General features: G+C 36.8%; 5 protein-coding genes across 5 annotated transcripts; 3 read left to right on the forward strand and 2 right to left on the reverse strand.

The window, feature by feature from the left end:
• Positions 1–1,914: 1,914 nt before the first annotated feature.
• Positions 1,915–10,332, forward strand: MONOS_13195 (uncharacterized protein; the record flags this gene model as incomplete). Its single annotated transcript, XM_067865877.1, has 5 exons — positions 1,915–2,009; positions 2,068–2,098; positions 2,157–2,287; positions 2,365–2,563; positions 2,742–10,332. 5 exons carry the CDS (start codon positions 1,915–1,917, stop codon positions 9,555–9,557), a joined length of 7,272 nt encoding a protein of 2,423 aa, XP_067732347.1. The 3' UTR covers positions 9,558–10,332.
• A 1,946-nt stretch (positions 10,333–12,278) lies between these two features.
• On the forward strand, positions 12,279–13,258 carry MONOS_13196 (uncharacterized protein; the record flags this gene model as incomplete). The annotated part of the gene is made up of 3 exons (XM_067865878.1): positions 12,279–12,629; positions 12,762–13,196; positions 13,247–13,258. The coding sequence occupies 3 exons, from the start codon at positions 12,279–12,281 to the stop codon at positions 13,256–13,258; spliced, it is 798 nt and encodes a 265-aa protein (XP_067732348.1).
• A 432-nt stretch (positions 13,259–13,690) lies between these two features.
• On the reverse strand, positions 13,691–15,468 carry MONOS_13197 (uncharacterized protein). Its single transcript, XM_067865879.1, has 4 exons — positions 15,394–15,468; positions 15,229–15,259; positions 14,670–15,166; positions 13,691–14,609 (listed from the first exon to the last, which is right to left on the reverse strand). The coding sequence occupies exons 1-4, from the start codon at positions 15,412–15,414 to the stop codon at positions 13,848–13,850; spliced, it is 1,311 nt and encodes a 436-aa protein (XP_067732349.1). The 5' UTR covers positions 15,415–15,468; the 3' UTR covers positions 13,691–13,847.
• Positions 15,469–21,453: 5,985 nt separating this feature from the next.
• MONOS_13198 (uncharacterized protein) lies at positions 21,454–22,617 on the reverse strand (the record flags this gene model as incomplete). Its single annotated transcript, XM_067865880.1, has 1 exon — positions 21,454–22,617. The coding sequence occupies one exon, from the start codon at positions 22,615–22,617 to the stop codon at positions 21,454–21,456; it is 1,164 nt and encodes a 387-aa protein (XP_067732350.1).
• A 134-nt stretch (positions 22,618–22,751) lies between these two features.
• On the forward strand, positions 22,752–23,006 carry MONOS_13199 (uncharacterized protein; the record flags this gene model as incomplete). Its single annotated transcript, XM_067865881.1, has 1 exon — positions 22,752–23,006. The coding sequence occupies one exon, from the start codon at positions 22,752–22,754 to the stop codon at positions 23,004–23,006; it is 255 nt and encodes an 84-aa protein (XP_067732351.1).
• Between the last annotated feature and the right edge of the window lie 72 nt (positions 23,007–23,078).

Genomic DNA, 23,078 nt, shown 5'->3' on the forward strand with positions numbered 1-23,078 from the left:
ATCAACTTCTATGTTATCTTCATTATCTTCATTGTCTTCATTGTCTTCATCACCAATAGCATTACCATCATCTTCAGTATCATATCCTCAACAGTTAAATGAAATACGATGAATTCTGATTTCTAAATGTGCTTCATTCGAAATCCTATTGAAAATACACACTCAAAAACAATTCATTGAGAAACAAGAAGATGAATGTTGTGTGTTATATGTTTCAGATACAGAAATTATATCCTGATGAAATTTTATTTATTAGTTGATATTGAAAGAGAGTGAACAAGTTAATGAATCGTGAATGAATTTTATGAAATTATAAATCAATGAATATATTTTTGAATCAGCCAACAAATGTACGAAAAAATGAATGAACGACAAAATGATTATGAATTGAAGATAATGCAATGATTGCTATTGTGATGGTGGGTTGTTGAAGAAATAGATAATGTGATAAAGATGAATATGAATATGAATATGAATATAAATATGAATATGAATATAAATATGAATATGAATATGAAAATAAACAATGAACAATGAAATTCAATATGGACATGGCTATTTGGAAGAGGAAGATTGAATTGTTATTATTCCAATTTGAAATATTAATTGATTCGTTTTATTTGATCTTTCAATTTTTTTTTTTTTTATTGTTATTTGAAATGTATTTATTTTGATTTCGTTTGATAGGAGAAGGCAAAAAAAAAGGCTAAAGAAAAAATAAAATAAATAAAAAATAATAATAAATAATAATAATAATAAAATAATAAAATAAAATAAATGAAAAGGAAAAAGGAATGAGATTGGTGCAACGTTATTTTGCTTTTGCTTCCAATCTCATCCTTTTTCTTCCTCTCATTTTTTCTATTTCTTCCTCTCTCTTTTCTTTTGCTTTTGCTTTCAATTTTTTTCTTTTCTTTTCTTTTTTTTTTCCCCTTTTGAAAGTGGCAATAGACAATGTCTGTATATCCGATTACTAGAATTATGTGATTATTAATTTATTCTTAATTTCGAACAGATGTGATGTTAGCTTGTTTTATTCAGTTATTTATTTTTATTTTTATTTTTATTTTTATTTTATTTTATTTTATTTTATTTTATTTATTTCCTTTTTATTGAAACTTCTTATTAATAGTTATTTTTCATTTTAAACTTAATGATTTAGTTATTTGTCATCAGCTTGTTTAATTTGGTTTCATTTTTTATGTATACAGAATATGTTTGTTTTCCAAAGCTTTTCTTTTCTGTTCTTCTTCTTCTATTTTTTTTTTTTTAATTGAATTTTGAAAAATTTTTTTTCATTTTCTTTTATTTAAATTTTTTTTTTATTTTTTTTTTTACTTTCACATGTGCTCTTTTTCTTCAAATTCTCACTCAATTGAGAATAATGAGGATATGTATGTTATTCTCAATGTATTAATGTCATTGTCATTGTCATTGTCATTGTCACTGTAGCTAAGTTTGCCTTCACAATTTCATAGGTGTATTTTCTTTTCTTCACAAATGATCTTTTGCTTTTTAATTTTTTTTTTTGTTGGGTATGTCTTTTGAGGTTTTGTTTTCAAAAAAAAATGGATAGTTTTATTCGTTTTGCTCCAAAATAATTTTTTATGCAAATATTCGAAGATTCTTTTGATAAAGATGTGTTTTTTCCTTTCATTTTTTCACATTCCTTTTTCAATGTTTTGTTTCAAAATACAACCTTTTCATTAAGAAAATATCTTTTTTTCATGCTTGACGCACATTTTTTAATCATTTAATTTATGCAAACGATAATATCATACTTTTTTCAGAATTTGAAGTTTCGGTAAAACTCAAAGAAAGCTTCATTCGAAAAGCTTAATTGAATTATGGTAATTTTAATTCATTGCGAATATATAATTTATAACATCAAAACGGAAGGCCACTATTTTTTTGATGAGTAACGATTCAGAAGTTGCATCAAATAGTTCTAGATCGACGCGACAACATTCTTCCATTCGCATTCAAAGATTGGAAGGAACTGATAAACTGTGTGAAATTTCACTATTATTTTGATTCAATTTGTTCTTTTTAATGTGGCATTCACAGAATTTTTCCTCTGTTCCAGATTTTAGCAGACGTTTGAGATTTTTTTGTATTTACACATTTTTATAAAAAAATATTTTCACTTTATTCAGAGACCGACTCAAGTTCCTCATTCAGTTGCAATTTTTTCATCTATTTTGGTAGCAATCCAATGGATGTTTATTCCTCTCAGAAACGCTACATTGTCTAATATTTATGTTACGCAATTTTGCAAGATAGTTGGGTTTGCACCTTTTTATCTTTTTATAACTGAATAATTTGTTTTGCTCTGTATTTTGATTTTTTCCACATTAATAACAGCCTCTATGTTGACCCCTCATTCTATACACCATCTTTGGCAAATCTTTTTGTTTTTATTACACTTTCAGTTCTTTTGCCATTATCAATTATTATTACTCTTTCCGTTATAAGCATATTGCAACGAAGAGAAAAATCTATTCCAAGGGCATGTATTAAAATCATTCAAACTGTAACCACAGTTGCAACTTCTATTGCAGTTGTACCAGCAGCTGAAATTTTATCGAAACCTTTTCGTTGTCATATGGGTTTTTCTTTGGATTTACCATTTTGTTCGTCTCCAACGTCAACAATAGTAATGATGATATTTGGAATAGTAACTTTAGTACTTATTTTTTTTGCTTACGGTATTTACGCGTATTTTTGTGTTTGACTACCAGCCCTGGAGCGGGTACCTGATCGGCTCCCGGAAAGGCACGTATCTCGCCACTCTCTTTGGTGGGGTTATTGTCGATGCCATTCTGGGCACGCTTTTGATGGACTCTGCCCCCGTGGCGGTGTCTGCCATCCACACCGTCATCTCCTTTGTGCTGATTGTGCTGCTTGTGTACATGCTGCCTTTCTACCGCCTGGACGGGAACTACCTCCTCGCCATCAGCTGCGGCTTTGCTCTGGGCGGTGGGGTTGTCTCGTTTGTGGCGCCTCTGCTGGACTCCCTCGCGAAGAGGCAGTTTGTTCTCACAGGGAGCAGAGCAGTGTGGGTGGTGCTGTATTGGGTGCTGGTGGTGGCGATGCCGGCGCTGTGTTCGGCTGTCTGCTGTGTCTGTGTGAAGAAGAGATGGAACAGGACAAGTGTGGTGAGGCCTCTTTATAAGAAGAGTGAGGAGAACGAGAAGAACGGGAAGAATGGGAAGAAGACTGAAGTTGTAGGCTTTTTTGTGCAGAGCAAAGGGAAAGTGCTGCTTTCGTATGATGAGACGACAAACACTGTGACAAGCGATGTGTTTTCTTGTGGCTCTCCGAACAATCCGTCGATTTCTGTGTCTCCTGCAAACTTCCCTTTCTCTTCTTCTTATTCTGCTTCTTCTTCTGCTGCTGCTTCTAATTCTTCAATGAAGCCATCTGCTAGCTCTTCCATGCTTCGCTCTGCTTCTCCATTCAACCGCACAATATTTCCTTCTCTTTCTTCATCCTCTTCTTCTTCTCACAGCCCTCGTGTCCTCTCCTCACATCTATCTACAGCCAGTCTGTTAAATCAGCCATCTCCTTCACCTTCACCTTCTCTTTCTCCTTCTGTTAATCCTTGTCCTTTCTCCTCCTCCTCCTCTTCTTCTTCTTCTTCTTCTTCTCATTTGCCTCTTCAGCTGGCTCGCCCAGCCGAAACCTCTTCGCATTCAACGACAACAACAACTTCTGATGGGCTAAATAACAATGCTTCTTCTTCTTCCTCTTCTTCTTCTTCTGTGATGTCTTCGCAAGAAGGAATATCTTCTTTTAATGTTCGCTCCACTTTTCAGTTGAATTTGAAAGATAACAACACAACTTCACAATCATCATTGCCACAATTATCATCATCTTCTTCATCTTCCTCTTCCTCTTCCTCTTCCTCTTCATTATCAACAACAACAACAACAACAACAAATTCTGCTTCTTCTTCTTCTTCTTCTTCCAACTCTTCCTCTCTCTCCACACCCATCTCCACCCATCCACAGCCATCTGTAACTCCACTCCGATCCCATCTCTCCTCTCAAAACATCTTTCAGCCTATTTCTCTCTCAAAAACAGGCTCCTCTTCTGCATTGGGCGCTGCTCCGGCGCCTTCTGCCTCTCCTTCATTCAATCAGACACACTCTCAAACACAATCACAATCACAATTGCAATCACAGTCACAATTACGTACTTTAAATCATTCATCATCTTCTTCTTCTTCCCTTTCTTCTACAAAGCCTGCTTCCTCTTCCTCTTCCTCCTCTTCCTCTTCCTCCTCTTCCTCAAACGTCTTCCACATCGGCCCTCTCTCCCACCACATCCAAAGCCCTTACCCGCAGCGCCCTCTCAGCACCACCTCCTTCGACTCCGTGGATTCGATGTATGGCTCCCCCAAATCAACCAGCATGATGTACTCACTCACACCAAAGCAGGGAAACTGCCTCGGAAGGCAGCTTTCTGTGGACGAGGCGCTGAGAAATCCAGAGCTCCTGAAGATGGTCACACAGCCGATCAAGTCCTTCACACGCCTGGAGCTTTCGCTGCGGTTTTTGAATGAGCCCGAGCTGAAGTCGCTGGGTAGCTATCGATGTATGATGGAGTTTTCAGACCGGATCTACCAGAGGATGCTGAGGAGATCGAGATTCACTCACAACTGCAGTGTAGTTGTTTCCTATTGCATCTTTTTATTGAACCGATGCCTCGTCAAATGCAACGTGATGGGGTCATCTAATGCATTGTGCACACCTAAATGCAGAAGAGAAGACAGACAGCAACAAACAGCTGGGGCAGGAATTGGAGCTGGAATTGGAGGAGGAATAGGAGTGGGAGCAGCAGGCTCAATGGACGATGAGAAAACCAGCCTGCGCAACGAGAGCGACGAGTTCAACAAGCTTGCAGCGACATCTGTGGCTGAACTGTCGAAGCTGATGACGAAGATGCAGTCGTTGATAGACAAGGCGAATGCAATGTGCCCTGGGATGACGAATCGCTGGGTGCTGTCTTGTTTGGATCAGCAGCTGGGGTCAATGTCGTCGTGCTGGTTGCTCAAGTTCAGTGGCGAAGGAGGCAACGGAATGAATGGAATGAATGGGGTGAGTGGGACGAGCGGGATAGGAGGAGAAGAGTTTGGAGACGACAGCTCGTGGCTGAGGCTGAACAGCGGGATGGGGGCGAATGTGGTGCATGGCGGCTTCTCCATCCAGCTGCAGCTGGAGCAGGCGAACAAGCTGAGTGAGCTCGCACAGGCACACTTGGCAATGGCCTTTACGCTTCTGTCAAGGAAAGTGGTGAACATTCAGCGGGTGATGGAGCATATTGTGATTGGCACGAAGAACGGGGACGAGGCGAAGAAGATGTACATGTCGATGCTGGAGATCAGTCCAGACAATCCGAACATCATCAGACAGCTGGGCATCCTCCTTCGAGATGTGCATATGAACAACGACATTGCAGCCCTGTTGTTTCACGAGGCAGATGCGCTGGAGGAGAACCAGAACGACAGCGACACACTGATTGCAGACAATGTGCAGGAGATGATGCCTCATTCGCTGCTGCAGGACGGCACATGTCTGCTTGCAGGGGAAGAAGAGGCTGAAGAAGGAATGGGGAAAGGAGATGGAGTGGTGCAAGTGATGTCACACAGCTATTACACTGATGTGCATGAGATGAATGGAATGGAGCCGAATGAAGAGTCCATGGGCGAAAGTGTGTTGAACAACGATGGCAGACACAGATATGCAGGGAGGACTCTATACGATAGCAGAGATTATGGCAACCTCCACAACGAACTGCCACCGCCACAGTACAGCCACAAGGCAGGAAACAAGTCCAGATCCAAAGCACACCAGGCATCTGCCCTTTCAGCCATCAAACTGCGCGCTCAGCAGTCAGCAGTGCAGCCTTCTCGCCACAACACGATGATTCTGTCGACTGTGCTGCTGGCGTTCACTCTGGTGGCGTCGTGTGCCATCTTCTTCATCTGCTGCTTCACAGAGCAGAGCGAGTTCGACAAATCGTCTGTGTCGGCTGCGAACATCCGACTGGGCGGGTCTGTGTTATACAGTGTGAACAAGGCGAATGAAAGGATCCAGCACATCCTGCTCATCAGCGATCCAGAGAAGTATTTGAATCCGACGCCGGATGAGATGAGGCAGATAGAAGAAGACAGGGCGATGTTGTTGGAGGTGTTTCTGGATATTGTGTCGAATTACTCAGAATTGTACATACATTCTGCAGAGATGCCCTTCTGGAAAGGGGAAAACGAGCATTATTTGCAACTGGACTTGGTAAAAGGGGATATCAACCACCACATCCGGCATGTGGCTGAACATCCGTTGTCATTGTTGTCACTCATTGCGTGGGGAAGCGATGCAATTGCGAACTTTGCGTTTGACCAAGGGAATGTGTTTGAGAACATCAAGGACTTTAAGTCGCTTTCTGGGCAGGTGGCGATGAATGTGCCGTTTACAATGACCGAATCGTTCAAGTCTGTGCTGAGCTGGAACAACGACCAAGTTATGAAGCGGTACAAAAGCATCACGACGATGGTAGATACATCACTCGTCACTCTGTTTGTGCTGCTTATTCTGTTTGGGATCAATCCGCTGATATTCAGCTCGCTGCAGCTGATACGGCAGAGGAAGACAGCAATGAAGAAACTGTGTTTTTTGAGTCAGGAGACCGTCATGCAGACACTGGAGAAGCTGACCAATGGGAACATAAGCAGCAACAAGAACAACAATAATAATAACAGCAACAAAGACGGTAAAGATGGTACAAACACAGAGAACAATGATAATAACAATGATTCCAACCACAACAGCAACAACTCCAGCAGCTTGAAGCACTCTGGGTCTTCTGAAAACGTGCTCAAATCAAACAAATCTGGGCCACCCAGTGAATGCGAACTGGACGAAAAAGACGTTATTGACGATGGGATCAGTGGCAGTGTGCACAGACATGGAGGAGGTAATGGAGCAACCAGCCCCAAGCGCATGAGCGGCAGAGACGGAGGTTCAGACCATACACAAGACTCTTCATTTACCTCCCCAACGTCCTCTATCACGACGCTCAGTCTGTGTCCTTCGCCTTCTCCTGAGTCGTTTATGTCTCCCTCTCCCCATTCATATGCCAACCGCACCACTCCACACAAGGCCAAATCCAATCTGACTGGTCTGGGTGATTCCAGTGCCAATCTGGTGCCTTCACTTTCATTCACTCCTGTGTCGCAGCTGTCTCCACAGGCAAACTACGCTTCTCCTCTCCAATCAGCCCAGGGCACTTCTTCTTCCTCTACTTCATCCATTGCTGCCAACCTGATCCAGTCAACTTCTCCTCCGCCACAGGGAAATCTGTCTCCAACCGCCCATCCAACATCAATCTCTCCAGCGCTCAATTCTCCTCTTTCCAACCTCACTCGCTCTTCCTCCAACCTGGCATCTGTGCATTCCAGTGCCATTCTGCCCAATCCTGTGTTCCAGACTGGGCCATACCCTTACACAGCTGCTGGGAAGTTGGGCGATGCTCCGCCGATGTCAACCACGCCTTCGTTCAGACAGCTGCTGACTTCGCAACAGAAAGAGTCGCAGTCATCTTTCGCATCTCAAGAACTGTCTCCACCACCCTCACTGTCACCAGCACACTCCCCAACATCGTCAATGAGCACGCTGCAGACATACATGAACAGCCACGGATCGAAAGCGGATCTGCGGATTGGAGTGACACTTAGCAAACTGGCACATTCAAAGGGACAGAAAGGGAAAAGGAGACATCATCATCGGAGTGGGAAAAGTGGAGAATACAGTTCTGATTCGAGTGCAACTGACTCCACACGCATTGCCCATTCATCCTCTTCTTCACAGAAAAGCCTGCTGCACACGCCGATCAGTGCGTTTGAGGAAGAGGAGAGTGAAAAAAGCAGCAGCTCAGAGGGCAAGCATTCGATGATGGATGGGCAAGGGAACAGCCATGAAGGACACAAAAGAAGACACAAACATCGATCGCGGATGCAGAAGTCGCGTGAAGAAGAAGCCGCAGAGGCCGAAAAGGAGCTTGCCGAAGAAAACGCGCGGCAGCTGGCTGCGAGGAAAGCCGACCTGGAGCAAGGGATCAGGCACTTGGGAGGCATCATCTCGAAGTCTGTGTATGTGCGGATGATGTTTGGGGCGCTGCTGTTTCTGATGGTGTCGACTGTGTTTTTCCTGTTCTGCATTCTGTTTTCAGAGAATTTGCCAGAGCTGACAGCGAAGATCTTTGTGGTTGGCTATCTACGGACGCTGTGCATTCAGACAGCTGCGCTGACGACGATGTTTGTGTCTGGGGAGTACTACCCGCCGCTGAGCGATGCACAAATATTTGACTATCAGTCGTTTTCGTCTCCGGCTATTCTGAACTCGACTTTTATTGCATCAAAGAACAACCTGCGATCGGTGATTGTGAATCTAGTGCTGCACATGTCGAAGGTGTTTGAGCGGTTTTTGAATGGCCACGAGTCAGGCACACTGACTGGAGATAGCATATTGGACAGCATCATCATCTCGAAAAGCCAAGGAACAGAAGAGTGGCTCGACAATGTGATCACAGGCGGGTCGACTTCGAATGCTCTGAGCAGCGCAATGGCTAACAGCGCAGACGACATGATAGAGGCCACAAGGAACATTGGCTTGGACGAGCTGATGGGGCGGTTTGTGGACTCTGTAAATGAGCTGGCGTACACACGCGACGATGAGCTTAATGTGAACAATGCGAAGTATCGGTACGTAATCGTCACTGCCTCGGGACCTATTATGGACAAGTGCACAACAATCATCACGCGGTTTGAGGAGCAGCTGGACACGTTCACAAGCCAGGCAGTGCTGAAGCTGTATGTCATATTCATAGCTGTGTTTGTAGTGGACATTCTGATTGTCAGTGTGTTTGTTCTTCCAGTCCCCTTCAAGTTCATCAACATCTCCAAGTCTACTACTCTTTTGTACCAGTTTGTGGAGGCGCAGACATCGAGTATCCAGTGGAAAGACGATTTCTTGACTGGCCTCCCTGTGATTGACGATATGCACAAGGAGATGCTGGAGCAGTGCAACACGCTGCAGAAGTACAGGAGAGAGGACATGTCAAACAACAAGCTGCTGTCTGCGGTTGATCAACTGTTGATCTCCTTTGCTACACATTGTGCTGTTGAGGAGAACGTGATGAGTGAATACAACATTCCAAGCAATGTGGTGAAGCAGCACAGATCTGCGCATTTTATTGTGTATCGAGGATTGTTTAAGTTGTATGAGGAAGCAGAACAAGGAAAGATGACACCGCATCAGATAGACACAGCCATCTCAAACATCATCCACGAAGACATTGGCAATGCGGATCTAACATTGGCGCCATTGCTGCAAATAAAGATGTCGAAAAGAGAAGCAGAGAAGCACGTTTCTTTGGATAGGTTGCAGATGCCTGGCTCTCTTGTTGCTTTTCTTGATGGGCCAGATGGGAGCCTTTCAAACCAAGCGAGATTTAAAAAGTTTTTGAAACGGATTAATCAGAATGTAAAGTTTTAAGTTCAGTAGATAATTTGTTAATCCACTTTTCTTTACTTTTTATTTTCTTTTTTTAAAGCATTATCTTGTTGTTTTGAATTAATTTTTGGTTTTATAATTTTTGGTTTTATTTGACGTTTTTATTTCACATATGTTAAAGTAAATTATTTGTATATCACGTTTCTTTGAATTATTCACTTCATAATTATCTGATAATTCTTTTCTTCGCAATTATTTTGCTGTGCTTCACAGTTTATATTTATTGAAGTTAGCATATGTTAAAAATTTACATTGAAATTATAGATAATGTATTCCATCTTGTATGTAAGTTGAGATATTTTTATTTAATCAGCTTTGTTAATTCCTTCCTCGTGTTTTTCTATGCATATAGTATTTTTTATAGTTTTAGCAACTTAATTGACTTTTTTGATATTTTCAAGCATTCATTCAAATAGTCTTTATTTATTTAGTTTTCTTTAATCGGAGAACGTCATACATTTAATTAGCATTTAAGTTACAATCTTCATGTTTTTGTGATATATGTATTTTCGTACCGTTTGGATATGTTTTTAAGAATTCGAAATTTATTCCTTTCTTTCTTTCTTTTCTTTTCTTTTCTTTTTAAATTGAGCATGGATCTGTGTTTATTACATTGGATTTAAGTTTGCATTACATACAATAAATATTTGTTTTATATTTGTAATGCAAAGAAAGAAAGAAAGATATTCATTTAATTTTTTAATGTCTGGAACAGATATCTTCTTGAAAATTCAAAATATAAAGCACAAAAATTACCTTAAAGGTTTAGTAATTCTATGTTTGAAATATGGGGCAAAATTTTTGCAAATATGAAAAAAACTGAGATTTGATCCAAACTTTTTCAACAATCTTTCCATTATAAATCAACCTAAACTATGCAAATAATTACAGAAAAATTATAAGGTTGAGAAAAATATTTATCAGAGAAGAATGGAACAAAATTCATGAAGCAAAAAATATTGCACCACTTGATGGTTTTTTATCAGGACATTTTTTTATCCGGACAAAAATTTAAAATTTAAATATCTCAACAAATATTAAATATTAATTTCCAGCAATTTGCACAGTTGTATGTTAGCATATATGACATCGATTCATACACGATTTTTTAATAGCAGTGATATATTTTTTTTGAAATAAATAATTTTTATTTTTGAAAATCCGACTTTTGAAGAATTTTTTTATTTCAATAAAATGATTCAATTTATCCTATATGTTTAAAACTTATTTTTTCCATGATATAAACATTTCTGGTTATTTTTTATTTTCGGCAATTTGCTCGTTTGGAATGAATGGAAATTTGTCATTTTTGAAAAATCATCTTCAATGGGATTACAGATATCGCATAAAATACCGGACAAGATCAATTTCATAAAAACTGCAAGAGTAATAATTCTGACAATTTTCCTCAAAATATATCTCATCAATACAAATTCTTTTGGCATATCAAACTTCCATTTTCATGAAGACTGAATATAGAAAAAATTATTATTTGAAATTTCGGAGAAATAGGATTTTGAGTTTCTCCGAGATTTCGATATTTTTTTTTCTGAGCACAAACGAGAAAGTTTTGTGAGTCTCGTTTATTAACTGAGTTTGTATTGATGAGATATATTTTGAGGAAAATTAACAGATTTTCTCTTTGAGTGGTTATTGAGAAAACGATCTTGTCCGGTATTTTGTGCGATGTCCGGTATTTTATGCGATATCTGTACAGAAAAAAAATTTTTTGCAAAACACAAAAACATCCAAGTGAATTTAACACATGCAATAATAAATATGATTGTTATCTAAAATTACCACAAAGTTATTATAAAATAGTTCTGTTAAGATTTTATAAATGCAATTTGTTTTTTCTATTGATGATTTTGAGTTCATTATTTTTAAAATTTGAATAATAATAATTTCATGGAATCTTCACTGAACCATTTTTAATTATAACTTTGTGGCAATTTTAGATAACTATCATATTTATTGATGCATGTGTTAAAATCACTTGGATGTTTTTGTGTTTTGCAAAAAATATTTTTTAAGTTATCCCATTGACCGTGATTTTTTGAAAATGACAGATTTTCATTCCGTTAGAAAAAGCAAATAGCCGAAAATGAAAAATAACCCGAGCAGTTTGCAACAAAGAAAAAATAAGTTGTGTATATAAAAGATAAATTGAATCGTGATATTAAAATAGAAAAATTCTTCAAAAGTCAGATTTTCAAAAATAAAAATTATTTATTTCAAAAATTATACAACACTGCTATTAAAATTTTGCAAATAAATAGATCTCACGTATGTTTGTATACAGCTTTGCAAATTAATGTTAATTAATATTGAATATTTGTTGAGATATTTTATTTTTCATATTTTGTCAGGATAAAAAACAATGTCCGGATAAAAAAACCACCCTATGTGAATTCAATTTGAATGCAAAATGCTGCACTTTCTGGTTCATTATTTTTGAAAAAATCCAGGAGAACAATAGTACAAAAAAGTTCACTGGTTTGCGGGGATTGTTATGATGAATTTTTTGATGATTGCTATTTTTCCATTTTCATTGTTTTTGAAGAATTGTTTTCTGAGCTTGGAGATTGCGACGAGGATGAGCAGAAACAGAAAATCATTGAAATGAATGAACAGGCGGAAAAAATGGATAGAAATGAATTCAATTTTTTTTTCAGAATCAAACCGTTCGACAAAATTCATAAAATGATTGATGAAAAGAAAATAAATATTGGAAATATCATTCTGCTGCTGAAGCACATTGGATACTGTAAAACATTAAAGCGCACAAGCAACTCAAATTTTGAGCATTCTTCTTTGGGCAAAAGATTTGAGGAGATGATTGTTGAAGAATACAAGAAAAAGGAGGAAAGGGATGAAAGACTGCTGGCTGACCTTTGCGAATGCTATCTTTTGCTTAATGGTAGGGTTTCACTCGAATTACTTTCGATCTGCGCATCATGCATTCTGAAAGTCGCTTTGAACAAAGAGGAAAACGAGAAAGTTCAAAAGGAAGTGGAAATGGCTTTGCTTGCCTCGAATTGCTTCGGATATCATGTATGAGTGTTTTCGCTTTCTTTTTGTTATTTTTTTAAATAGAAAATAGAAAAAAAACTGTATTTGAACGAAATGACAGAAATAATCCATTATCACCAGGAACATCACAATTTGACGCGACTTGCGTATCAGTCGGCTTGGAAGTTTTTAATTGACAGATTACTCAACGACAGATACTTGGAAGAAGTTTTTGTGAATGAGCTGCATTTCGTGAGAGAGGCAAGAAGTGAATTGGATGAGCTTTCGAAATGCATTGATTGGAAGGCAAAGGAAGAAGGAGGAGGAAGAAAAGAAAAGAAAGAGATGGATATAATATTGGGTTGGCTGCAAATATTGGAATTTTTCTTCAGTTTGTGCCAGTTGTGGAATGAAGAGTTTGCCGAACTTGTCAGCAGCATTGTTCAGGTGTTTCGAGCAGCGAAAGATAATTACGGAGAAATTAACGATCAGTGCGTTCATTTATTGATACTTACAGAGGACAAAAGGGGTGTGAAAGACTTACTGAATGGGGGAGCAGTTGATGCTTTTATGGAGGAAATTATTCAATCAACGTTGAAAGATGGAAGAGTTTGGGATTTGTTGGTATTTTTTGATTTGATTTCATGTCGATTGAAAAGGAAGAAAGGTGATGAAAAGGAAGAAGCTAAAAGAAAGTTGATGAAAATGGAGATATTTGGCAAGATGGAAGAAGAAGGATACGAAGACATCATCACAAGCTTCTCTGAAGTGATAGATTTTTTTTACAGAAAACATTATCATGACATATCATTGAATATTTCAGATTATTTTGTGAATATTTGAGAAATTACATTGATTTTTGCGAATCAAAAATTCTTTCTTTATATTTTCTCATTTATTGATTTTGCAAGCATTTGAACCCTTTTTTTTTGTCAGTTTTCAACTTGTTTCTTTGAAAAGCAACAAAGCAAATAAAGAAAGAAGGAAAGAAGGAATCACAAATGGTTGTTTTAAATATTTAGTATTCTTGAAGAAGAGGGAAAAAAGTTGAAATATGCCTGGAAGAAATCAAAAAAACTCTGCTTTATTGAATCTGAAATGTGAAAAAAAAAAAAAAATCAAATTCAGAAGTAGAATAAAGTTGCATTTTGAAAAAAAGAAAATAAACTTTTCTTGAAAACAGAAAAAAGAACAAGTATTTTGTTCAAATCAAATGAAGTTCAAAGACAAAAACACAAGATGAATCAAAAAGCCAACGGGTCAGCAATAAACAAGATAATCATCAAAGTCTGGAACCAAATATAAGTCAAATATTGGATCTTCAAACTTGCAACAGTGCAGCCCGATGATGCAATCTTCGTATCCTTCTTCCTCTAACTTATCAAGCACTTTTCTTTTCAACTCTTTTCTTTTCGCTTTATCGCTTTCTATTTCTCTTTCGCTTCTCAATCTTTCGCAAAGGATCTTGAAAAAATTCAAACAATCCGAAGTTTGTTCATCGAACACATGCGATTGAGCAACCACCTCCAAAACAAAGTCAGCAGCCCCACTGCTCAAAAAGTCATCAACTTTCAAGGCTCTATTTCTCGCTGCTGTGCTCAATGAATCAATACATTTCTTGTAAATTCTTTTATAATTCTCCTTTGAAGCTCGAAGAACTCCCATAATACTGCCAATAAGTCCAAAATGCTCTTCATTTCGCAATCCGTATGAGAAAAAATATGACCCCAATATCGTCAACCATCTAATAATTATGACCATTTCTTTCCTTTCTTTTTCTCCTTCCTCCCCTCCTTTTCTCTTCCAGTCGATACATTTCGACAGTTCTTCAAGTTCTCTTCTGGCTTCTCTCGCGAAATGCAGCTCACCCACAACTATATCTTTCAAGCTTTCGTCTCTACAAAATCTGCAATACAAAAAATGCCAAGCAGATTGATAGGCAAGCCGAGTCAGATTGTGGTGTTCCTGATGATACAGGATAATCTCTTGGATTTCATTCAAATACAGCTTTTTATCCACAAACTAATAAGAAAAAAATGATTAAAAGCAAATACATAAAAAAGAAAGTGAAAATGAACATACGAAGTATCTTTCGTATATGTTGCTCAATGCCAGCAAAGCTATTTCCTTTTCCTCTTGAGTCTCTTCACTTTCCTCTTTGTTCGATGCAACTTTTAGAAGGCTGGGAATGCAAACTGAAAATAATTCCGAATCAAACCGGTCGTTCAGCAAAAGATAGCATTCGCAAAGATTGGCAAGAAAATTTTCATTCATTCTTTCGTTTTTCTCATTTCCATCTTCAATCATCTTTACCAATCTTTTGCTCAGCGGAGATTCTTCAAAATGAAGATACCAAACATTTTTCATCACTTTGCAATATCCAATGTGCTTTAGCAGTATGAATGCATTTTCCAAAGAAATTTTCTTTTCTTCAACCATATTGTGAATATTATCATACATCTCGATCATGAAAACAGATTTAAATTCTTCTTCGACCATTCCATCAATTATTACATGCAGCTCTTCTATCTTTTGTTTCCGATCAATTTCGGTGCAATCTTCCAGTTCAGAAAATAATTCTTCAATAAAAAAGATAAAAATAGTAACAATCATGAATTCAAATACAACAACAATTACAGACCTATAACTCTTTTTGATATGTGATTCAGCTGCTTTTTCAAAAATGCATTGCAATCAGAAAACATATTCATTTTGCCATTTACATTGAATTCGCATATGTTTGGATAAATGAAATAGATGAATTATAAAAACTCAAAAATTGCCTTTAAAATATGTGCGTTCACACCGTTTCTTCTTGTGTTTGCATCTTTGGCTATGTATAAAGAAGAGAAACAACGCTTTATTTCTTATTCGGTTTGCTATTATGGAGGTTATGATCGAATTGTTTTCTTTAAACGAGAATATTCCTTGTTAAAATGAAAGATTGAGCAAAAATTCTCTGTTTTAGACTTTATTCAATTAATTCCGGTGACTTTGCGCTTCCGTGATGATAATACATTCGTTTTGGTTTATTGACGTGTTGTTTTTCACATTTGAGCGGTCAAGCAATCTCAACATAAAAGTTATTAAACGTTTAAAACTTATTGTTTTCATTCTTTTATTGTCCTATTCATTTTGAAGATGTTTCCATTTGAATCCTTTTCAAAGTCCGGAAATATCACGAATTATTGAAATGGCCAATTCTTTCTTTTCGGGGCAGATAACAATGGAGAGAGCCAAATATTTCCTTACAAACATCATGCATTTGATTCTGGTTGGTTTTTTACTTACAAAAATATTCACCTATTATTGTTGACTCAAAGCGAAATATGTGGAAATACAATGAAAAACAAATGTTAATTGAGGGGAAATTTACAGGATTGAAAGATACCAAAGACAGAAAGAAAGAATGGCCAGTTTCTATGAAAAGGGAGCACCTTTTGAAGATGGAGAGGGTATTATCAAAAAAAATTTTGATTAGAGAGATTGGAACAAATGACTGAAACAGGAGATTGGCAGAAGTTGGATCAGAACAAGGCGACTTTCTTGGGATGAGAAGGGCAAGGCGTTGATTTTATGGGCTGGGAAGAGCAATGGAACTGCTTTTCATTGCTTGGCTGAAGAGCCAAAAATTCGAGAAAATCAGGCAGTTTGGCTTCAAACAAGTGGCCGAGATAAATGACAGGCAAAATGGATAATAGTCCTTTGTCCTTTGTCTTCAGCCTTATATCATCGAAGCGTTATCCACACGAGCAGAAAATGAGGTTGCGATGTTGAGGATACATTCTGTTGGAAGACATCCAACATTTAAGATTTCATTGGCCACTTCTTCATCACCTTTTTCAAAGCCTTCACCGTCTTCTTCATCATCATTGTTTGCATGTACACCTCCTCAACAAATAAAATTATAAATTTATTATATCTTGTCCATTATCTTCCTCTTCTTCTTCTTTTTCTTCTTCTTTTTCTTCTATATCACCTTCTTCTTTTTCTTTGTTTCTTTTCTTTTTCTTTTCTTTTCTTTTCTTTTTCTTTTTAATTTTTTGCTCCATTTCAAAATTTTTTAAAAAAATGGCTTTTGAAATTAGGTTCAAATGAATGTTTGTTTTTTAGATTTTGTGAAATGATGAAAAATAAAGCTGTAAAACTCATTTTATGCTTGCCGAATCGTGATATGAAGCTGAAAGAAAAATACATAATATTTTTGATTTACAGAATAAATAACATCTCATTTCCTCAAACATTTACAGAACAATCTGGAAAATTATTAGATAATCGATTAAAAAACTTTTTTTCAATTTAATAAAGAATACATATCCAAAGTTTTGAAGAATCATTAACCAATGGGAAAAAAAATATTTCATTTTTGAACTACAAAATATGAAACGCACAATTTCTTCAGACATTCGCAAAATAATCAGAAACATCCAACGATAAATCTTCATAAAATTTATCGTTGAGAAAATAAAAAACTTCATGAAAGCTTGCAATGGTATCTAAGTATCCCTCTTCTTCCATCTTTTCAAAAACTTTCCTTTTGGTTGCCTTTCTTTTCTTTCTTTTCATTTCATTTTCTTCTTTTCTTTTCGTTTTTTCCATTTCATCCTCTTCTTCTTTCGTTTCATCATCTTTTTCTTCTTCTTCTTCTTCCATTTTTTCATCTTTATCCTTCTTCTTCTCCTCCTCCTCTTCTATTTCATCGTCCTCTTTTTTTTCAATTCCATTATTCTCCTCATCTTCCTTTTCATCTATCTCCTCGTCTTTTAGTCTTTCTGAAATAAAAGTGTATAAATGCAAAAAATTCCCTATAATTTCGTCATCCAGTGTTTGTTGCTGAATCTCCTCCAAAATAGCATCAATGGCTCCATCTTTCAACAAGCTATCAATTTTCACTCTTCCATTTTCTACCGCTTCTTTGAATGAATAAATGTATCCATCGTACATGTATCTGTCATTATTATTTGATAATCGATACACTCGAATCATGCTCCCTATAAGCCCAATAAGTTCTTTGTTCCACAATTTGCACGAGGAAAGGTAATAATCAATAACCCTGAACCATCTCCTGATAACAAGTGCTTCTTCCGTTTCTTTTCTTCTTTCTTCTTTTCTCTTCCAATCCACACTCTTTGACAGATCTTCAATTTCTCTTCTTGCCTCTCTTCCAAAATGCAGCTCGTTCACAATCACTTGTTCCAGGCTTTTGTTCTGGGAAAATCTAAAAATCAAAAACTGCCAAGCAGACTGATACGCAAGATGTGTGAGATTGCCACATTTCTGGTGATATTGGATTATTTCTTTGATTTTATTCAAATACAGCTCATTTTTTACACCTTGGAAATTAGGAAAAAACCAAAAATATCAAAAAGGAAAAAGAAATATTCACACATTAAGCGACTCAATGCAACTCAAAGCCAACAAAGAAATTTCCTTTTCCTTTTGAGTTTCTTCATTTTCCTCTTTCTTCAATATTGCTTTCAGAATACAGGGAACACAAATACCAAGTAATTTCCAATAAACCCGGTAGTTAAACAAATGATAGCATTCGCAAAGATCAACAAGAAGCTTTCATTCTTTCCTTCTTTTTCTCTTCAACAATCATCTTCTCAATTCTTTCGTTCAAAGAAGATTTCCCAAAGCTTTGAATAAAAATTCTCTTCAGCCTGGTGCAATATCCAATGTGTTTCAACAACAGAATTGCATTTTCCATTGAAATTTTCTTTTCATCTATCATTTTTAGAATTTTGTCGAACAGTTCTTTTGTGAAAACGGATTTAATCTCTTCTTTATTCATTCCATCAATTATCCCCTTCATTTCTTCAATTTTCTGTTTCTGATCTTCCTCATCGCAATCTCCAAGCTCGTCAAACAATTCTTCAATAAAAACAAAGAAAAAATGCAATAAGCAAATATTCACTTGCAATAACAATTGCAAGCTATTGAATATTTTTGTGTTGTTTATTTCCTGCATTATTTTCTTTTTTTTTAAAAAAAATTTGTTCAAGAAAGCAATAATATTTCGGCCATTCACATTGAATTCGCATATGATCGAATAGAAGAAATAGTTTAAAAATAAAGTCTCAAATCAATCAAATAAAATATGTGTGCTCATACTGTTTTTTCTTTTGTTGACATTCTGGCCAAGCGAATATGGAGAAAAACAACGCTTTTTCGATTTTTCTTTATTTGTTATGGATTCAATGATCAAATTGTTTTCTTTGAACGAGATTATCCTTGGAAAGATGAGAGATTGGCGAATGAATCTATCCTGCAGAATCAATTGTATTATTTCACATGCTAACATCAATCACTGGAAAAACATTGCGAGCGATGAAATTCATTCTGTTTATTTTTGGAAATCGGAAGACAAACGAAATGCAACAATTTAAATTTTTAATGAAAATATCAGCATGTGTGTATTTTGTATTTATCTATATAATGTGAAGATGTTTCTATCCGTATCCTTTCCAAACGAAAGAAATCGGGCATGCTGTTGAAATGGCCAATCTCCTCTTTGCAGAGCAAGACGATGAGAATGGGCCCGATATTTTCACTGCAATTGGAAATGAAAAGAATTTATAAAAAGACACTTTACCCTTGTCTTTGGACTATATTGTCAAAGCATTGTCTGCTGGAGCAGAAAATGAGGTTGTAATGTTGAGAACATCTTCTGATAGAATATATCCAACATATGATATCTCGATAAGAACTTCGTCTTCTTCTTCATCGCCTTCGTCGAAGCTATCATTGTTTTCATGTGCACCTCCACAACAAATGTCATTATATATGTATTTTTTCCTTCTTGGTCATTATTTTCTTTGTGTTCCTCTTCTTTTTATTCTTCTTCTTTTTCTTTTTCTTCTTCTTCTTCTTTGGTGATATCATCATTAGGCATTTTGTTCATTTGTGTTTTTTGAGGAATGCCACATGCATATGTCTGAACCTCTATTGGCAACGATCACCTTCTGATCAACGATTGGAAGCCAGTTGTTGTTTGTGACATTCTCTGCTGTGTGAATGTTCCACATTCTTTTTGTTGGAGTTGTCGAACCACAATTCATGAATGGAAACTTGGGGATAACATTGAAACAAATGAAGCTGGAGAAAACCAACTTTTTTCTTTCGAAATCAAAAATTTGCCAATTAATAGTTGTAATTGTTTGTTGCCCACCTTTAATGTTTGTTTTCTGAAAAAGTTATGTTTCATAAAATAAATCGAAAAGATATAACTATTTTTTTTGTTTTTTTTTTAATGGGCAATCTGAGTTTTCTTTTGATCAGCAAAGTGAAGATCTTTTTGATGCGTTTTCCATGTTGCTCTGAATCGAGAATCCATTGCTTTCATATTTTTTTCAAAAAAGAAAGAAAAAAGACATCATTCAATATTTGTGAATCGATTATTAGATTCACTGTTTATTGGAGAAGTTGAAAAATTATCAACTCACAGAAAAAAAACGAGTTGGATTGTGATGCAAAAAAGAATGACAAATAAGTGGAAGAGAGGCAAAGAAATGAATCTGAAGGACAGTCACAGTTGATTGAGTCCTTCATCCGAGAAATCTTTCTCAAAGATTTTTGGAAGTTTGATTGATGTGATGAAATATATCATTTTGATTGTTTTGTTCAAATGAAATTGTTTGTGAAGAATATCCTGAATAGCTTTTCCAGTCCAATCCAAAAGAAATCCAAACTTCTCTATGAAACCATTTTCATTTGTTCGATGAATCTTTCCATCCTTTTTTGCAAAATCTTTCAACATAAGTCATTCAACCACAATGTGGGTGATTAGTCTTTTGAATTGCAACTTTCTTCACTTTCATGAAACATCAAAGTTCTGCCCAGAGCAAAGGCAGGAGCAATGATGACTGAGACTTTTGCAATTAAATTGGAGAATGGAGATGATTATTATTTTTGAACCAACTTTCAAAAAGTGTATTTGAAGATTGTTGATGTTCAATGTTTTTGGTTGTGATAAAAGAAATATCAAATGCATAATGCGAGAAACATTGTTTCTTTTTGAAAACAACAGAGGAAACTGAACGAGAAAAAACAAATCTTGAGTGAGTCAAAATGTTGTTTGAGTATCCATATTAAAGAAGTGGATCTTGTTGGTAAATGAGGATTTCTGATTTTCTAATTCAATTTTAAAGTTTCAGCTTTTGAAAAAACACTCATCAATGATAAAAGAAATGCAATTCGGTGTTTTCGATTGCTTTGTTTTCGATCTTTTCAATCCAATTGGCAAGCTCAATAATACAACAGGTGATGAATATAAAATGTGAAATGAATCAATGAATGAATGAATGAAAGATAATTAAGTCTCTGGAGAAGAGGATTGACCGACTTGTAAAAATTAATGAAGATCACTTTCTTTCAAAAGGAATCAAGATCGCTTGTCAAGAAGCATTTTCCAATGCTCCTGGCTTGGTCTTCTCGCCTCAAAGACAGAAGATGAACGAAAAACATGTTCAACCAAAAATCAAATGGGAGTTATAAAATGGAATGAATAAGTGAATGAATGAAATTATAAAACAATTGATCAGCAGATGTGTGGAAGCAAAGCTCCACAAAATTCTGCTTTGATCCTTCTCCAGCAAAAATGGTGTTGCAAAAGAACATATAATCAAAACATTTCAAACAACGCAAATGGTACAAACAACAATAGTATAAAAGTGAAATCGAACAAAAAGTGAAGAAAACGGAAAATTCAGAGAAATTGACTATTAATTGAAAAAAATACAAATACAAATGCAAAAACAAAAAATATACAAAAATGAAGAACAACAAAAACAATAAAATCTCTTCTAAGCTTAATTAATCGTCTTTGCCTCTGTTCTGTTGGCCCATCACTTTTTCGTTTTGTCACTTATGCTCGTTGTAGAAGGGCGACTGTCCCTTGTTTGCCTGCCCTTCTCCCTGACTCTTCCAACTCTTCCGACTCCTCTGACTCCTTACAGCACATCGCATCTGTCATCGTCATTACCATCGCCTCAGCCGGAAACTTCCCAAAAAATGTTCGTTTCAGCTCCATCAGCGTGGGTCGTCCATCAGCCTTTGCCGAAAGACAGCTCTGCATCACCCCAAACAGATCTGATTCCTCTACCAGCTCCAGCCTCGGCCTCTCCCCGTTCACAATCTTCTCCCCTGCAATCACTGCCTCATACTCTCCAAACGGAACATGAAGCGTCAAACACTCCCACAGCATTATCCCAATCGAGAATACCACTGACTCCTTTGTCGCTCCCATCTTCTTGTTGATCAGCAGCTCTGGCGCTTTCCACCTCAGGCACTCTTTTTTGAAATCATCCTCATCCTCAAACGCTGATGAAGGCAGAGAGTCATCCTCATCATTATCATCAGTTGCAGATGTCACGACGGTTGATGATGAGATGGAGGATGAATCTGAGTCTGAAGATGAGAAGTCTGAATGCATAACAATGCAGATCACCATGTGCTCGGAAAACAGCACAATGTGTGGACTCAGGTTTTCTAAGGATGAAAGTGGATTTTCCATTTCATCAAATAAGTGCAGTGCTCCATTCACCACCCAGAACAAGACCTGTGCAGCTGTCAGCTCTCTCTCCTGCAGAGTGCCTATCGCCATCTCCTTCTTCTCGTTCCTTCCATGAAGCAACATGAACAGCGAATCCCTCAGATCCACAATCAGCTTCTCATGAGGAGATGAACAGGCCATAGCATCCACCAGATTCGACATCGACGAGGTGGTGGGGCACAGTTCTTCTCCCCGAACAAATGTTGAATCTGAATCAGTTGTTGACGTGGAAGAAATTGATGGTGATGGAGTTCTCTTCCTTGTTTCCTCCTCATCATCAACCTTCTCCAGCATCCACTCTGGAATCTTGTCTGAATCTCTTCCCAATATATATTCGGTTGAGCCACTCTCAGACAGAAGATGCTCAGATGACTCTGAGTGTCCCAAGCTTTTCTCAAACACCCTCTTCTTCATCCTCTCTTCATTCTTCTTCTCTGTCTCTCTCTCAGCTCTCCTCCACTGCTCCACTGGTGACATTTCCATCGTCACCATCTCAAACGCCTTCGGATCTTTTCTAATATTATCATCAATAATCTCCTGTATTTTTTCGCTTCTTCTTTTGCTTCCTCCATCGAAAAATTGTGAAAATTGAAATAATTACCAACAATACAATGAAAACTGCACATACAACCACAAAAAACAACCAATTAGATTTTCCTTCTTTTCCTCCTTCAACAACTTTATCATCTCCTTTTGCCTTTGGTTCTGTTTTGTTCTTCAGAATCAGCGGAGAACTTGCGGCCAATTGCTTTCCAAACGAAATCATCACATATTCCTCTGTTTCATCTGAAGCCAATGAAATATTTTCTGATGGAATTCTTCCAATCAGCTCAGTTTCTGATATGAAACTGTCTTCCTCAAAGTGATATGTCTCAACCAACTCCACATCCCCTGTTTTATACACAAGTTTGAATGACAAATCACATGGCACAAACAGA

The sequence above is a fragment of the Monocercomonoides exilis genome, assembly GCF_001643675.1.
Source record: "Monocercomonoides exilis strain PA203 chromosome Unknown scaffold9-1957334, whole genome shotgun sequence".
NCBI lineage: Eukaryota > Preaxostyla > Oxymonadida > Polymastigidae > Monocercomonoides > Monocercomonoides exilis.

Coding starts and splice junctions, on each gene's coding strand:
- MONOS_13197 (XM_067865879.1), bottom strand. CDS start 15,414: ATGCAAACACAAGAAGAAACG. Junction 15,167..15,228: donor CATATCAAAAAGAGTTATAG/GTCTGTAATTGT, acceptor TTTTTATTGAAG/AATTATTTTCTGAACTGGAA. Junction 14,610..14,669: donor ACATATACGAAAGATACTTC/GTATGTTCATTT, acceptor TTTTCTTATTAG/TTTGTGGATAAAAAGCTGTA.